Genomic DNA, 17535 nt, shown 5'->3' with positions numbered 1-17535 from the left:
CAGAAAGGTTGGGATGTAGCACGAGATGCAACAAATCTTATTCCAAATCCTGAACAAGAGAAAGTTCAAGGATGGATGGACATGTAGGAAGACAAGCAGGAAACTATTATAACAAAGCAAAATGACTACTATAACCAAGCAGGACACTATAATGGACCAAGGTGAAGATTCTTTAACAGAGGATATAACCATGCACAACAATGGGTAAACAATAACCAACCTCAACCGCCTCAAACGTGGGGAATGTAAAGTTTTTTACTGAGATGAAATGAACAATACAGCATTGAGACAAATGGTTCAAGATGGATTTGTCGGCTTCCAGCAGTTACACAACGTGTTTGTCAAGTTCTTCCTATACCTCAGGAAGTTTTAGACCGACTTAAAAAAACCTAAACAACCAGTTGAAAAACAAACCAAACTAAAATTTTTTACTGAGATGAAATGACCGAAGAAGTTGAAACGGTAGATTTGACACACAAAAAAAAAGTTCAGAACCATTGTCAAAACCTGTCAAGAAACTTACAGATGAAGAGAAAAATTTCAATATAGAAAGTGCCAGGTCTGGAAATACAAACCCTAACTACAAAGTCACTTTTCATAAAATGGAACGGCAAGTATCTCAAAAAAGAAACAGACTCTCACAAATAAAATATTGAAGTCTGAAGGAGCTTTCGAGACAACAGATGGAAAAGTTTACTTCACTGACCAACAGTTCATTTATAGAACATCTCATTGACTTAGAGTCGAATATTCTAAACTTTACAACAAACACAAAAAGTTGAAAGGAAAACAAAACAAATGGCATATGATATTTATGAAGATGTTGACGACACAACTGTTCCTGCAAGTGAAGTAAAGTCAGAGGAAACGAAAAGTGACGAAAAAACGACTAGAAGAAGAAAAACCAAAAACTGAAGAATAAACCAAAACCAAAGTTTAGTTCCAAAACTAAACCAAGTCAACCTTCATTAGCTGGTATGGGTTGGCGTCAAAGACTATGGCAGCAGGCGGTTATGTAAAGTAAAGGAAAAAAATATTTTTTTATTTTTATTTGAAATGTACGCTGAGTTTGTTGGAGAAGACCGTTGGGAAACTTGTTTGTTAGATGAGAAATATGAAATGGCATACCATTTTAACAATATATTTTTACATATATTAAATGCTTCAGGTTGAAAAACAAAGAACAAAAGTAGTAGATACAAAACCGTTAGACTATATCTATACAAATGCTGGTAGGACTATTTCAGATGAAGAAATTTCATCCCGAGCATACAGGTTTGACTATCCAATTCGTTGGCTTCAAAGTCCTTCAGATGCAAAGGCAATAGGATTTAGAAGAGTTTTGTTTTCAAATAGAACTAACGCATTTATGTTCGCCAGTATATTTTCATGGGCAGTATAAAGGTTCTGAGGTCTATAGACAAATTTGACGAAATGAGAATCTTTACAGTCGTTAGACGAAAGTCTTGAGAAAACTCTAAATGACTTTCAACTCAAATGAACAAATATTTATTGGGAATTTCAAGAAAAATACGACTCTTTACTAAATGGAACATACTATCTGAAACTAGAATATGACAAGATGAACTCCACCGTTTCATTTCAAAAGATTGAAATTAACCCTCCAAGAGATACAGAGTTTTTATTTTGGAAAGTAGACAAACGTTCTTGGGCACAATTTCTTCGGTTACTAAACCAGAAACGAACCATTACCACCAGATGGTCCATTTAAATTTATACTTCCACCAGCAGATTTGACAGTTTATAGAAAACGTGTTTGAACCCTCAAAATGTTATGTGTCATGCAAGTTCAGTTCAAGAACAATAGTTTTTCATGTATTGGTAAGGATCTTTTATGACTTTGCTTCTAAATTCTACGAACCACCTAGTAACAGTTTCTCTGACTTTCAAGTTTGGTTCACAACAAAGTGGTGTGCAACATATTATTCCATTGTACTATGACTTTTATCTCGAATTGTCTTTCATATATAACTACGGAAAAGTGCTGAAAAAGTATTGAAAAATCTTTTAGGGTAGCATGTTAGATCTAACACGTTTTCTAACCTCATTTCTAACATGGTCTAAAACTCTCGAAAACAATTTATTTTAAAACTTTCACAAAAAACATAAAAAGTGAAGTTAAACGTTAAGGTTTACTGAACTGGTTGGATGTCGCCTTCACAGGTTATGTAGAATGGTTGACCCGAGAAGCGAAGGAGAGACTGAATTGCCAATTTCATATGGGGTAGGGGGTTCTCCTTGTTTGGTATTTTTATCCAAGGACGTTTGTTAGGAACTTAACAAGAGCTTCTCTTTTGGCGTCCTTTATGTCGTCGAAAGGAGTGTTTTCTGGTATTTGAATTGGAATTTCGGTCGAAGTCTCGAGATTCAAGGCAGCCCTTCCAGAAAAGATGGTGTAACTTGACCTTGGGCTTCATGACCTTGCGCAAGTAGTCTTTTACGCAGTCGTTAATTTAAATTAGGTAAATTTGCCTCGTCAAATCCTTCTGGCATTCCGAGTCCTTCCATCCGACAGGAAAAATATTTTCCCGACAACTGGAAAAAATTTTCCGACAACTGAAAAATTTTTCCCGACAACTGGAAAAATTTTTCCCGACGACAGAAGAACTCTTCCAGTTGTCCGTCCGTAAACCATTCAAATTTTCGAAAATTGAGAACTTTTTGGTCGAACTTCAGAAAAAGTTCTTCCTTCCAACAGAAAAAGTTTTTCCTTCGACAGAAAAGTTTTTCCTTCCGACAGAAAAAGTTTTTCCTTCCGACAGAAAAAGTTTTTTCCTTCCGACAGGACACAAACAGATGACTGACGTCCCACCAACCGAGTCCATTCCCAAACCAGAGGAACCTAAAGAACCACAACAGTCTCCTCAGCAACCTCAGTTCCAGCAAGTACCTCCGAATTTCTACCAATTTCCACTTCAAGGTTACTACCCACCACAAGGCTTCCCGAACTACCCTCCTCGCCTATGCCTTACTGCCCCAACCCTTGGATGTTCCAGCAAGCTCCACCCCAGCAATTCCAATCTCAGTCCAAATCGAAGAGAGACCAAGAGTTCGAAGAAGTCGAACCGCTTACGCAAAGAGTATGCTACAGCTCCAATTGAGAGAAGTTGTTCCCGGACCAAAAATATAATTTATGTTAACATGTTAGATCTAACACGTTTTCTAACACGTTTTCTCACCCTCATAACTTTGTCATGACTTCTTCGTAAACTAAACGTAAATGTTTTGTGAAGAATATAGCAACACCCGGAATTCAGACGGTTGCTTTTTATACAAAATTAGCGGGAAATTCTTGAGTTTTGGTTGAAAGAATACGGTGGAGCCAAAAGTGGCTCGACCTCAAAACAAGCATTTTATGAGCTTACAAAGGGTGTTATGAATGAATTCAAAGGTATTTGCATACATCCTGACCTCGTTCATTTTGTTGCTGAATTCAGCAAAAATAATGTTTAGGGTAGAAGGTTAGATCTAACCTCATTTCTAACCTCATTTCTAACCTCTTGAATTTTCATGATTTCATCGTACATGTTTTGTCAAGACTTCTTCGTATGAGTGTAAAGGACCCAAAAATATAATTTAGGGTAGAAGGTTAGATCTAACCTGTTTTCTAACCTGTTTTCTACCCTCTTGAATTTTCAAGACTTCTTCGTAAATGTTTTGTCAAGACTTCTTCGTAAATGTTTTGTCAAGACTTCATCGTAAATGTTTTGTCACCTCTTTTTTCACCCTCTTGAATTTTCATGAATTTCCTTAAGACAGAAAAAATAACGTTAGTTTTATTTTTTTTCCTAACTTTTTATCTTGTAGGTAAGAACAGAAATGTCAATCGAAGCAAAAAACATTCACTAACAAATCTAATGGCGAAACATTCACAAAAGGCACTTATAATGGTATTGAAGTCTACGTAGAGACAAGGATGGTTACATTAATGCAACAAATATGTGTCAGCAGTTTAGGAAAGACTTTAGAAAGTTGTTGGAAAATAAGTCCTGGGAAGAGTATTATAAGGCATTTTGTGAAGAATATAGCAACCGCCGGAATTCAGACCGTTGCTTTTTATACAAAATTCATGCCGGAATTCCTGATGAAATCAAACAGGTTAGAGGAACGTATGTAGACCCAAGACTTATAAACTATATAGCAATGTGGCTTTCTCCAAAATATTGCATAGCAGTGTGGAAAATTATGGACTCCATAGACAAGAAAGTTCATGAGAAGTTAGATGAAGAAGAACTCGAAGATACAGTAAGAGAATGCTAAACCTTTGTTTGAAGAAGAAGTTGGAAAAATGTGCGAAAAACAATTAGAACAGAACGTGAGATATGTTATGGTTATAGAAATTCTCCATACGAACTAGACCAATGGGAACAGAAGATTTAAAGAGAGAATTTAGAGAATATGAACTCGCTAGATAGCATTTGAAGCTGCAGAAAAGAAGTTAAAGTTGTTGGGGTTGTTTTGTACAAAAATATTGTGAGTAAATGAACCATTATTTTTATTGATTCACCAAAATAAAGTTTATGTTAGCATGTTAGATCTCACCTGTTTTCTAACACGTTTTCTAACATGGTCTAAAACTCCGAAAATCATGAAATTTACACCAAAAATAAAGTTTATGTTAGAATGTTAGATCTAACACGTTTCTAACACGTTTTCTAACATGGTCTAAAACTCTCGAAAATCATGAAATTTACACCAAAAATAAAGTTTTATGTTAGCATTTTGATCTCACCTGTTTTCTCACCTGTTTTCTAAACCTCTTGAATTTTCATGACTTCTTCGTAAATGTTTTGTCAAGACTTCTTCGTAATGAGTGTAAAGGACCCAAAAATATAATTTAGGGTAGAAGGTTAGATCTAACCTGTTTTCTAACCTGTTTTCTACCCTCTTGAATTTTCATGAATTTTCCCGAAATAAAAAAATAAAGTTAGTTTTATTTTTTTATTTTTTTTTATTTTGTATGTAAGAACAGAAATGTCAGTCGAAGCAACAACACTTCAAACAAACAGCACCAAACTCGTTAGTCATGAATCCTACGTCAATGTTAGTAGAGATGAAAAGCTTCATTCCTTCTTCATATACTTTTGAAACAGAAATCCAGAAGATAAAGCAAGAACTTTTAACATGTAATTTAGACTGTAGTGCGAAAGATGAAACAAATGAACAGTATCTTTATAAATGGAGGACCTCATACGACCATTTGCCCAAATTGCCTGAAATCCAACAACAAAAACTAACTATTCCTGAATTCGACGAAATTGAAGTCAAAGCAACTGACTTAGTAGAAATAAAGAAGTTCATACGAAAGGTAAACTATGAGGTTTCTAGGATTTCATTGCAACCATAGGTTATATGGACAAAGATTGCGACATGGTATATAAGAATGTTTCTGACATATATTAAATCTGAAGAATTTAAGACCTAACGACAACTTGTTTCGTTAGTTGCTGAATGTGTATGGCAGATAAAGAGATAAAGATAAAAGATGTAAGTATGAAAAACAGATATAAAACCAGCAGCTTTTGAGTTAAAGAAACCATTGACGCTTTAGTTGTTTTAGCAGGTAAGGGTTTCAGAAATATAACGCAAAAATGAACCCGCAATGTTCTAAATGTAATAGCAGCAATGAGGAGATATAACTACTCCGTCAAAGAGATAGAAAGAATGAGAAACGACTATGCAGACTTAAAGAAAGAAGCAGAAAAGCCAGCAGAAGATAAAATGGACATGTTAGCATTTCTGAACAAAAACTATCCAACAGCAGAAGGATTTCCTTCTATCTGACGTCAAGAAGAATATAAAGAACCTTCGGCATAGTTAAAACATTCGAGTACTAAAGAGAAGAAATAGAGGCTACAAAACTGTTTAGAGTCTCACGAATTCATAACGTTTACCATGTAAAACGCTTATAAAATAACTGGGGTAGAAAGAGGTTAGAAAACAGGTTAGATCTAACCTTCTACCTAAAATATATTTTTGCTGAAAAATGACCAAAATTCTGAGTAAAATAATTTTTAGGGCTTGTGTCAACCGTTGAGTTTTCACCAAAATTTAAAAATACGTTTACCATTTGAAACGCTTAATAAAATAAACGTGGAGGTAAAACACGGTGCAGAAAACAGGTTAGATCTAACTTCTACCCTAAAATATATTTTTGCTGGAAAAATGACCAAAAATCATGAGTTTTGTTGTGTTTTAAGACCATGTTAGAAAACAAGAGTGAGAAAATTAGTTAAGATTCTACCTTCTACCGACATTCTCGTCAAATGAAAAAAATGAAAATAAAATAACTTTATTTTTTATTTTTCGGGAAAAATTCATGAAAATTCACGAGGTAGAAAACAGGTGAGAAAACGGGTTAGATCTAACCATCTACCCTAAAATATATTTTTGCTGAAAAATGACACAATTTCATTATATAAACTGTTATATTTGACGGATGAACTTTGACAACTTCGTAAAAAAACTCCCTGAAATCATATCTTTTTATACAAAATAAAAAAAATAACGTTAGTTTTTTTTAAAAAAAATATTTTTATCCTTGTATGTAAAAGACAGAAAATGTTAAAGGATTGGAGTTGAAACAGTTAAAAGATTAGCCAATGACACCAAATGTGTGAATAGGTGATTTAAACGTAGATACTCAAAGAAATACAACAAATATTCTTGTCAGACATTATATTTCCATCTGGAAAGAAACACACGACTGGGTTAGAATTTGCTTCAATCATGAAATTTTCGACAAGAAATCCTGAGCTCTTATGTATCGGTAAGATTCTATGGAACATAAGGCATAATCTCGAGTAGACAAAAGTCTCATACCATAGTTTTTATGGTTAGACCCAGTTGTTGGATATAACTCATAACATATGGTTCATTCGATATGGAACGTTGCAGTGAAGGCTTACTTTACATCGGTCAGAAACGAGGACTTCAATACCAAGACGATATAAGATAGGAGAACAACCTTAATATAACTCTAAGATATACAGTACAGTCAATATAGAGTCAAGGTTGTGTTTCGTTAACGATATGAGACGCTGCAGAACAGAACTACTTGAAAGAAGTTTATCCGTGATAGCAAAAGTGTAATGGTGCTCTCCACATTGAAAGGTAAAGAAACGTGATTATAAGTAGAGCAGATTAGATAAAGGCCGTATAAATTATTTGACGGATTGCTGAAATAATGTAAAGGCGTTTATTTTTGGTACTTGTGAAATAAGCGAGGAAATAACGTACGTTTTTTATAAAATATTTTTTTTTATTTGATGTCACAAGAACTAATGGCAAACACGCGAGAACACCATGACATAAGAAAATATGATGCTATGATGATATATCATGCAGTGACATACATCAGTTTAACAACACAACTCCGTCTCATCTCGTTCGTCAAAGACGATATGTACAAATGCAAAGTATTTGAAATGCTCTTCGTCTACAAAGCAAGCAATCATTGGTTTGAAAACCAACAGACAAAGAACTTTTAGAAGAATTTCCTCATATGTTTGCGACCCTCGAAAAACCGAGGGTCGAGATTCCGTACGAAAATCGTAAAAATATTGTCAAATGTTTGAGAGGCTGGTATGTTACATAGACTTCTTGTAAATGCTGGTGCATGTGGGCTCACCTCTTATGCTTGTTATATTTCATGATGTTTAGATGAAATTCATAGACCAGAACGTGAAGAGATAGAAAACAAGCTTGAAGCAAAAGACAAAAGCTTCAGAAAAGAATACCACGTTCGTACCAAAAGGAAAGGAAAAGAGAGCTATAAGTATGATTTATACTAAAAGAATGGAAAATAAGAAGACAGAATATGGTTAGGTTGCATTTAGTCAGAAGATAACAACACAAAAGCTTTTACGACCTTGCTAAGATTTACAAATCTGACAGAAATTGGTTCTATCGCGAAAACTTACCTCGATTCTCCAATGCTAGCATCGACACAACAAATAGTTAACGATACGGTTACACAAAGCACAACTCTATATATGTGCATTTCATTCAATAGACGTATCTGCACTTGCTAAAAGTGAATCATACGGTACCATATTGAGAGACAACTCTGAAACTAAATGAATGAGTAACTTATTTATCGGCTCTGACTTTGATCTGCATCTAGAATAAACTATACTAGTCCTACTCAAACTTCGACTCGACCCAGAAGAGATATGGTGCCTCACATATCTGTACGACGTGGAGGCAAATGGACCACAAGACAGATGCTCACTAAGCTGCTTACTTCTTAGAAATCGCAGAAAGCACTCTCGTCGAACCGAAACTGAAGCACGCCAGTTCAATACATGCAGACCTTTATTTTTACGCTTGACTTTTACAATTTGAACCTTTGTTTGGCGTAGATATGAATTCTGAAATGAATGATGAGGGTCTTGTATGACTTTGTACTTTAGTCGTCATTGTGTTTAAGGTTAGTTTACAATATCGTCCTTGGGGACTTTGTAAGTTTGTTGTTATAGAATTATTAATGACTCAGGGTTTTTAGTCGTAATAGTATAAACCATTGTGTCTTCTGCCATTACTTAGCAAATAAATTTTTAAGAAATGTTGTGGTCGTCAAATATTTTTATAACGTCTGGGAAACTATATTTTAAGTTCAACGTTTCACCTCCTTTCATAACGTATATCTTGTCAATGACATTATATGAAACACCACAGCAACTAACGTCGGGTTCTATTTCTTTGATGTTTTATATCGTCTGCCTCTGTCAAAAGTTTCAATAGTTCTTTCAAAACTTCATGAGCGTGCAATGACATATGAGTTCACTTTTACAGGGTTTGTGTTCGACCAAGTTTAACATCTATACTTAAAGCTTGACAAATCTTCTCCTGAGTTTGAAGTTTGTCTTTCAGTTGTTGGTAGTCGTTTCGAATATCTGCAACAGAACTTAAGTCTCTGCTAACTTCAGGATATGTTGGTTCTTTTACAGGAACTATTGTTATACCATCTTCGTCTTCGTATGGTTTCCCACTTCAAACATCTCTTTCTTTGACATTGACAACAACACTTTGACTGTTTGTTTGAGTTGGTGAATTTAACTTCACATCTGCCACCGCCATTAAACCTTTGAAACACTTACGCTTCTATTTTTCGGAAATGACATTTTACTTAGAATAAAAAGATGGACGTATTCGGATATCTCTTTGAATTGAAGCAAAACAAAGTTTACACACACAAACAATACAAATACATTGACAGAATAGTTCTTTATACAAACATGGAAAATGTTATAGCGAATAGCAGTCTTTGCTGAACCAAAATATTTTCATAAAGCAAAGAAAGTTGGTATAACCGAAATGGTGAAAGTTCTTGAAGCAGACAAAAATATAACAACAAAACTGACCGATATTTCTAAAGGAAAGTTTATAATACAATATTATGTCAAAACTGGCGTACTGTCAATATTTGACGGAGAGAAGTCAGTTCAAGAACAACTTACTGACCTGCTGCCAAAATCTGCTCGATGGAAGCTGTCGTTATGCCAATCTGAGGAGCCCCAGCAGGTTTCATCGAACGAATCTTCAAAAGAGCATCTTCCGTGAAAAGTGCTATGGTTTTGTAAACTTCTTTGCTTTCAATTCATCTGGACCGTCTCTGTCACCAGTATATTGTATTTGTACAGTACCAACAGTTGAAATACCACCCATAAAGTCTTCTGAGTCAGCAAATGGAATGCCAAGCCAAAAGTTTGAACGGTCTCCATTTGTATATTGAGTTTTTTTGACCTCCTGTATGAGTCCATACTTTCACATATGGCATAATAGAACTTTGCATTTCAGGGTTAATGGTTGTTGTGAAGTTGTTGTTAAAGTTCATAGCATCTAATGTCAAGTTGTATGACCTCATATCCTCAACTGTAGAATATTCTTCTCTTGGATAATATTTGCCATCTATGTTTTATATGATATTTAATACCAGGGTTGTAGAAACAAGAATAGTCATTTATAGTTCGTCTGAACAGTACAAACATAGTATCTGCATGTTTCATTGCAGTTGTTAAAGCAATATCTGTTCTTGCACCTGGGTCAGCACTTTGGTTTCCAACTTCACCTGCAAAGTCTTTGACAGATATTTGGTTGTATAGGGACAATAAGTGGAACTGCAATATATTTGGCAGCTAAAGCATTTGAAATATCTGGGTCCAACATATAAACGGCAAGTCTGCTTTCTATTCTCTTGCATTCAAATTTTTCGCATGTGAACTTAACTGGGTCCCAAGCAGTTCCAGCAGCATTGAAATAATAGTTTACTTCAGTGTTGAAGTTTGAGAAAACCAAAGTCTAAGTCAACTTTGTCTTTGCAAAAGTCACAGAACTTGGGTCCACCAGTTCCAGCTACAGTAATAGTGAATGGTTTTGTGTTGGTGCAATGACTAAGTTATTTTTGCTTGGAGTAAGTTCGATAAAATTTTTCCTGCCCAGTTTGGCAAGTATCTTAAAAAACCTGAAGATGAGGAAAGATGACAAAGAACTCTAAGTTTCAGTTTACATTTAGTGGCAGCAGTTTCCATCTGAACCAGAAAGGTTAACATAAACTCCTGGAACGTTAGGGTCAAGTCTTCTTATTTTTCTCAATAGTTGCATATTGGTCTGTTTGTTCTCTAGCTTGTGGTTGTACTGAGTTTCTCAAAGCGAACCATTCATAGTTTGCCCATGTTACTGTTTGAACTAAGTCAGAGTTAGAATATATCTTATATCCATGAAAACTTCTGGAGCATATTGGTATCCGACATAGAAAATTCCATTGCAACCTTTCTTGTCAGACAACTTGGCAGAAGGTTTTATTTCAATGTCTTGTTCCACGTATATAAGAATGAGTTGTCAATAGAAATAATATGAAACCTGTCGCAAGCAATATCTACTGTTGTTGAAGAACCTTCTCCAAACTCACCTACGTTTCCATAAGAAACAGCAGTTGTATATTCGTAAGTTCCAGGAACTATTTCTGACCTTCTAATGGCATTGTCGCATTCGTTATACCATTCGGAAACATTTCCGTTCATGGCATCCAAAAACTGTTGGCGTTATATTTCTGAGCGGCGTACATTTCATATGGGTAAAAATATAGAATAGTTGGATTTATGTGTCATAATAGAACCCAGTGGGCCAAGCTTTACTTTCTTCTGCTGAGTTTTTAACTCTTCTTTTTCCTCATTGCCACTACTTTCACTAGATGAAGTTACTTCTTCACTACTTTCATTTGTTCTACTCTTCTCTTCTTCTTTGGTGTCGCTTTTGGTAACTTGCCCTCTGCTTCAAGTTGTTGCATCTTTGCCTCATGTTCACCTAGTATGTTGTAAATTTCCCATGTCCTTTTTGCCTTTGGGCTCTGGTCGCCCATCTCAGGTAACCTATATCCTAGAAAGATTTTGTCATAGTTTGTATTTGAGTCTTCGCGTATTGTTGCATGACTCTTTCCTGAGTTTCCGGTTCAAGCTCTTCAAACAGAGCTTGTCCATATGGAATAAGCTCGTTTCCAAATATATGTTTTTGTAGCCATTCTGGTTTTCTTTCCATGTAACCAATAATATCTTTTGTGAATGGGAAAGCTTTTACCCAATGTTTCAGTCTTGCGTCATTTATTTCTGTAGTTTGGTTTTATTTTGTCAAGGAACATGTTTTTCAATACTAACATTTCATTTGGTACTGTCCATTTGAGTTTACTTAAATATTCATCCCTTCTCGGTTCATTGTCTGCAAAGTAAGTTTTTATGACATTTTGTAAACTTTCGTTTGCAAGGTCATGTACAATAGGTTCTCTTCCTTCTCTATCCCTAACTTTCTTTCTAAACTCTTCACCAAATATACCATCTTTATGGTTCTGTGTAGTTCTTTGAGATAAATTGTTCTAGAACGTCAGGTGTTATATTTCCATCAGCCATGTTCATTTCATACTGGTCCAAAATATCTGCATGTTTCATATTTTCAATGGCATTAAAGCCGCGCTGAAAATACCAGCTATATCTGGTTCACCATTCACTTCCATTGCGTCTACAACTTCTTGGAATTGTGGTTGTAAGTTTATGAACCACCTATCCGGGTTAGCTTTATGACCCATCTCATTGTAGTTCCATAGTCTGCAGAAACAAAAGTATGTTTGTTTCCATATTGGTTAGGTTCTGAATGAACTTTAAACAATGTTTCATTTCTATATGTTTGTTGAAATTTAACCTTTTATTTTCACCGAGTTCAGCCAAAGATTGAACGTTATATGGTCGTAAGTAAAAAGGGTTATTGTATTTGCGTACATTTTCTTCAGTACTTCCATTCTATGCTGAATATTTTCATCTGGTGTTGGAGTCTTTTGTATGTCGGCAAACTTTTTTCGATATCTTCTACCATGTCAGCCGAATTTTTCTTAGACTCTTGGAAAGATTCCATATTCACCTCATACTCTTGTTGAGGTCAAGATTTTTCGGCTGTTCCAAATCTTCATCTAGTTCTGTGAAGTTAGTTTCCAAAGGAGGGACTTGTTCGTTTCCTTCAGGCTCTTCTAGCTGTTGTTGCTGAACTATTTCTTCCATGTCTGGTTGTATCTGAAATTCTTCCTGTGGAGTTTCTTGTACCTCATCTGCTGGCATTTCATATATTCCGAGACCGTTTTTAACAAGTTCCCTATCTAAGTCATCCGGACTCATAAACCTTTCTTCTTTCGTTCCGTCTCTATTTTTTACGCGTTTCATGAAGAGAGTTGAAATATCATTTAGCTCTGACACCAAATATCTCGGAGTAAATTCAGTCATGTCATTTGGATGATATGCTATTAAATCATATTCCTTAGCGAGTTTGTATTTTCCAGGTTTGAAATTATATCCCATTTGGTGCTGAGCCATAAAGCTAAATAGGTTCGGGTCAGTATTTCCTTCCTTGAACTTTCTAATAGCTTCTTTATATCTGTCACTAAAGTCAATAGTATCTGGGTAACCATAATCTTCCTTAAGCATTTTTAAGAATTCTTGGTTTCCTTTTTCTCTACTTCTTTTATGTCCTTGCTCTGTTTGTGGTTGTTGTTGTGCAGGGTTTTGAACTGTTGGTTGCTGTGCTGGTTGTTGTTGTTGTGCTGGATTTTGAACTGTTGGTTGTTGTGTTGGATTTTGAACTGTTGGTTGTTGTGTTGGTTTTGGTGCATGCCTGTGTCTGTGTCCATGTGACGATGTAAATGTTTTAGGTAGTCCTGGTGCAGGTGCTTCTCTTGGAGGGTTTGGTGGTATATAAGTTCCACTAGCTAGTATATAAGTTCCACCAGCTGGTATATAAGTTCCACCAGCTGGCACATATGTTCCATCTGCAGCATAATGTCCTACCTGACTTTTCGTTTTTAAGAAAGCATTTACTAGGTCTGTTTTGGTCTGTTGTAACTCTTTTTCTTGACTTTCCACAACAGTTGCTCTAACGGCGTCATAGGCACTTTGAACTGCCTGTATCGTTGCTGCATCTGTTATTTTCGTCATATTTTGTGCTACTTCTCTTAACTCTTTGTCGAAACCTTCAGACTTCAGTTTCTTTCCAGATGAGAAGTCGTTCACTAGTTTCACCTTACTATGAAGAGCTTCGAAGGCGTTCTTAAAGTCAGCATTCGTTAAAGCTTCATTTGAACTGTCTTCATCCGCTTGTATTTTTGTCCTTATTGACCCTATAAGTTGGGCTGCTTTAGCGTTGGCTTGGGCATCTAACCAGTCATTATTAGCTTTTATATATTCTGCGCTTTTCATTGCCTTTTGCATGGTGCGTCGTTATTTTTACTTTCTTGTGCTAAGTTTTCATACTGTACGGTTTGGTTTTGCAACTGTAAAAGTTTTTCTGCCTTTACATTTGCTTCAACTTCTTTTTTATACTCATCGCTATCCATATATGTCTTCAGGGCTTTTTGTTTATTTCTTCATCTTTCAGTACTTTATATTGAGTAGTATGGTTTTTCAAATTTATAACATCTTGTTCCATTTTTGCTACTTCTGCTGCTTTTTCTGACACTTTTTTCGCATATTCCTCTGTACTTAGTTCTTTCAGTTGTTCTTCTTTCTTCTTTTTCTCTACGTTTAACTCATTGAGTTTCTTTGTGTGTCTGTCATATTCTAGTTTCTTTTCGTTTTCACTTATTTGTTTCTGTATGTCTATGTTTGACTTTTTGACATCTGTTATTTGATTTTTGAGTGAACTCAAATTCATTTGACTTTGAGGGTTATAAGCTGTTCCGTCTGCAGCTCCACCATAGCCTGCCATTTTCGCTAAAAGTGCCGCTCTTAAACCTCCACTCTGTGCACCAATAACTCGGTTTAAAAGCATAGGGTTGCTTGACATTTGTTGCAACATAGTGGGGTCATTCATCATTTGTTGTTGCAACTGTTGTTGTGGTGTCAGTTTTACTATTGGATGTTTCAATGCTCTCTTCCTCTTACGTATATTCTTACGTAGCTTACGTGGCATTTTAAGTGAAGTTAAAAAGCGGTTTTTGACAGATGTTTATATGACACTTTTTGTTCAGCTCAAAAAACTACTCGGTCAAAGTGTTGTCAGTTTTGTAAAATAACTGTCCTATCGTTCTATAATGGGGAAAAGGCTTCTCAAAGTATACTTCCTTGGAATGCCTGTAACTTTTCCTGTAGCGACGATAGACCCTTACTTGTCCGGACAAAGTTATACTAAACATCTTCAGGGCTAGAGGGCACGAAGTGCCTGGAGGCCCCACTACCTTTTTTTTTTTTTAATATTTAAATTTGATTTTCTCAGATATTACATCTGCGAGAAATAAGCAATTTCTCTTGGAATTTCTAAATACCCATGAAGATGACTTCACTTATGATCAAACATTGTGAGGTCATTTTTGATCAACAAATTAATTGAAATTCCGATCAAAAAAAATTCACAAATTGGATCAAAAAAATCGAATCTCAAGTTAAAAATAAAAAATTTCTACATTTTTATCAAATTTAGATTTTTTTTTCAAATCATGCGAATTGATTGGATAATTGCATGTTTTATCCCATGCATCTAGAAGTATGTGTAATATTTTTGCTTTCATCAAGAAATTGTCGAATTTGATCTTAATTTTTTTTGAAAAATATACTTTTAGAAAAAGAAATAGTGATTAAATAGCTGCCCATGCTGTAAAAGGGTTATTTTTACAAGTAAAAAAATTGTTATTTTTCGAGCAAGTCGAGGCTTTTTTACCATCTTATTTTTGAAAAATTTACGAAAAATTATATCTGAAAAAACGCTTCATTTTGATATCTTACAATGATAAAATACCAATGTTGCTGGGATATAATAGCTACACCTGGACATCTACTACATTAATGCGTATGACAGGTAAAGTTGATTTCAAAAGTATAGCCTGGAAAGATTACAATAAATCAACGATAATTCAAAAAAATTTCTTATAAGTTAAAATAATAAAAATTTAATTTTTATATTGCTTGTATTATACTTAAGTATATAATATATTTAAATCTTAGAATGAAAATTCGGGACGCCCTAGCTATTCAATTTTCCCTTAGGACGCCCATAAACCTCTCAAAAATGTGATGTAAATATCACAATTTTGAGAAATTTACACTAGGACGCCTTAGGACGCCAACCCCCTTTTTTACCGAACTTGATATTTTGAAATTTAAATTATTTATCAAAATTAAAATTTAACTTGAAATTTATAATTATTTAGTCATATTTTGCATAATTCTAAGTAGATTTTGTAAAAAATCAAGAAAGAAAAATTTTAACGTGCTTTATTTTTTCTTTTTTATAATAATACATATTATTATATAATTAACATATTCATAATGTTTCACCCTTTCAAAAATATAATCCTCCTCCTCTCAAATAAACGTACATACGGGTGGCCTCTTTTTTCAAAAAATTAAAATTTGAAATTTTGGGCTCAAATATTAGAGATTTTTTCAACCTTCAACGATATATATTGTCTATATCAGACCTCCTTTCTTTTTGATACTTAACATTGTTCCTAAATCTTAGCAGTTAAGGCTGTTCTGAAAATATTTTTTTTCGAAAAAATTCGAAAAAAATTCTTAAAATTCAAAAATCCCTTAATTCCTGAGGATTTTGGAAAAAAGTTTTTACATGAACATGTGTATATTATATGAAGTATATTGATAAGGTAAAAATCAAATTTTATTGCATATTCATCGAGAAAATAAACTAACGAATCCCTCAAAATTGAGAGGGTAATCCTCCTCCTCTCAAATAAACGAACATACGGGTGCACCCTTAATGTCTAATGTAACCGACCATAGCTCAGTTGGAAGAGCATGGGACTGTAGAATTGTGGTTATCCCGGGGTCACTGGTTCGAATCCGGTTGGTCGGATTACTTTTTCTTTTTTGCAATGTCCACATAAATATCTTTTAGTTTTCATATTAAGTTGTCAAGTATTTTCTCAGTTTTGCCAAACGAAGATATACTTTTTAAGTGTTTATTCAATAATTAGAAAACAAAAGTATAAATTTTTTTTAATGACTTTTACTTATCATTGATATATCTTACTTTTCGGTTTAGTTTATACTAAAATGTTATTATCTGCTTTAGAATCTTTGTTAAACACTTTTGCAGATTAAATTGTTTAACAAAGTTGTTTCGTATCATTTTTGTCTTAATTGTAGAATGACTAAGACAAGATGAGCAACTTAAATCTTTTTATGGTATAAAAAGACATATATGCAGAAATTCCATTCTTCTCAACTTATTTTGAAGAATTTAATAGACGGGCTTCAAATCCATTGAGACTGAAACAACGTTCAAATCTGAAAACCCAACTAATCAAATAATTTGCGCAATTAATTATTCATCAATTATCAGTTAAAGGCTAATAAATATTAATCAGGATGCTCTGATTGTTGAACACGAGATCCGAGGATTTTTGCTATCTCGCGCTTTTGCCATTTCGTAGCTTGAATTAAAGATTGTTTTTGAATAGTTAATTGTTGTTTAGCTTTGGTTAGCAATAGTATATGTGAGTTCAAAGCTTCATTTTGATTTTTAAGAATTATTAAATGTTTTTTTAGTGAATTTAGTGAATCAGTTACTAATACTCTGTTCATTGATAGATCAATATGATTAATGGTTTGTTGTGATTTGGATTTTAATTGGATATCTTTGTAATATTCATTCATTTGCGATTCATATAATTTTTTTGACTTTGCATGAGTAGCCTCCTTTATGCCAGATACAAGTTTTGGCTCTGCCTTTGAAGCCGCATCGATTTTCTTTGTAATAGATTGATTGACATGAATCGGATCTTCTGATGGAACGTAATTAATGTCGAATGGTTCGAAATGAGGAATCAGTACTAAATTTTTGATGTCAGAGTCACTAGCCTTGAACTTTCCTTGTTCAACTTCTTGCTTGAATTGTTGATATAATTTCGAATCGTTATAATTTGTTGAGGATAATGAAGAAAAATCTCTTTGCGAACCTATAGTGGCACCAGATGAGAGTCGACGAGGAGATTTTGTTGGGCTAGTTGAAGAAAGATTCATAATT

At 34.4% G+C, this 17535-nt stretch overlaps 2 protein-coding genes, 1 non-coding gene and 2 pseudogenes across 5 annotated transcripts, besides 3 other annotated features; 3 read left to right on the top strand and 2 right to left on the bottom strand.

The window, feature by feature from the left end:
* Positions 1-7945: part of a mobile genetic element that runs on past the window's edge.
* On the top strand, positions 2818-3155 carry TVAGG3_0277410 (uncharacterized protein; the record flags this gene model as incomplete). The annotated part of the gene is made up of 1 exon (XM_051228752.1): positions 2818-3155. A coding segment is annotated over one exon (338 nt), but the record flags the coding sequence as incomplete, so codon positions are not given.
* On the top strand, positions 4996-5933 carry TVAGG3_0277400 (annotated as a pseudogene). The gene has a single exon. A coding segment is annotated over exon 1 (938 nt).
* A 3276-nt stretch (positions 7946-11221) lies between the features above and the next one.
* Positions 11222-11559: a mobile genetic element.
* A 338-nt stretch (positions 11560-11897) lies between these two features.
* Positions 11898-14466, bottom strand: TVAGG3_0277370 (annotated as a pseudogene). Its single transcript has one exon. A coding segment is annotated over exon 1 (2569 nt).
* Positions 14467-14737: 271 nt separating this feature from the next.
* Positions 14738-15630: a mobile genetic element.
* Positions 15631-16279: 649 nt separating this feature from the next.
* On the top strand, positions 16280-16362 carry TVAGG3_0277350. The gene has a single exon. It is a non-coding gene; the product is annotated as a tRNA-Tyr (tRNA).
* Positions 16363-16386: 24 nt separating this feature from the next.
* On the bottom strand, positions 16387-17531 carry TVAGG3_0277340 (uncharacterized protein; the record flags this gene model as incomplete). Its single annotated transcript, XM_001298009.1, has 1 exon — positions 16869-17531. The coding sequence occupies one exon, from the start codon at positions 17529-17531 to the stop codon at positions 16869-16871; it is 663 nt and encodes a 220-aa protein (XP_001298010.1).
* Between the last annotated feature and the right edge of the window lie 4 nt (positions 17532-17535).

Source organism: Trichomonas vaginalis, chromosome V (assembly GCF_026262505.1).
Source record: "Trichomonas vaginalis G3 chromosome V, whole genome shotgun sequence".
NCBI lineage: Eukaryota > Parabasalia > Trichomonadida > Trichomonadidae > Trichomonas > Trichomonas vaginalis.
The sequence above is the reverse complement of the archived record's forward strand: the minus strand, read 5'-3'. Positions and strand labels throughout refer to the sequence as shown.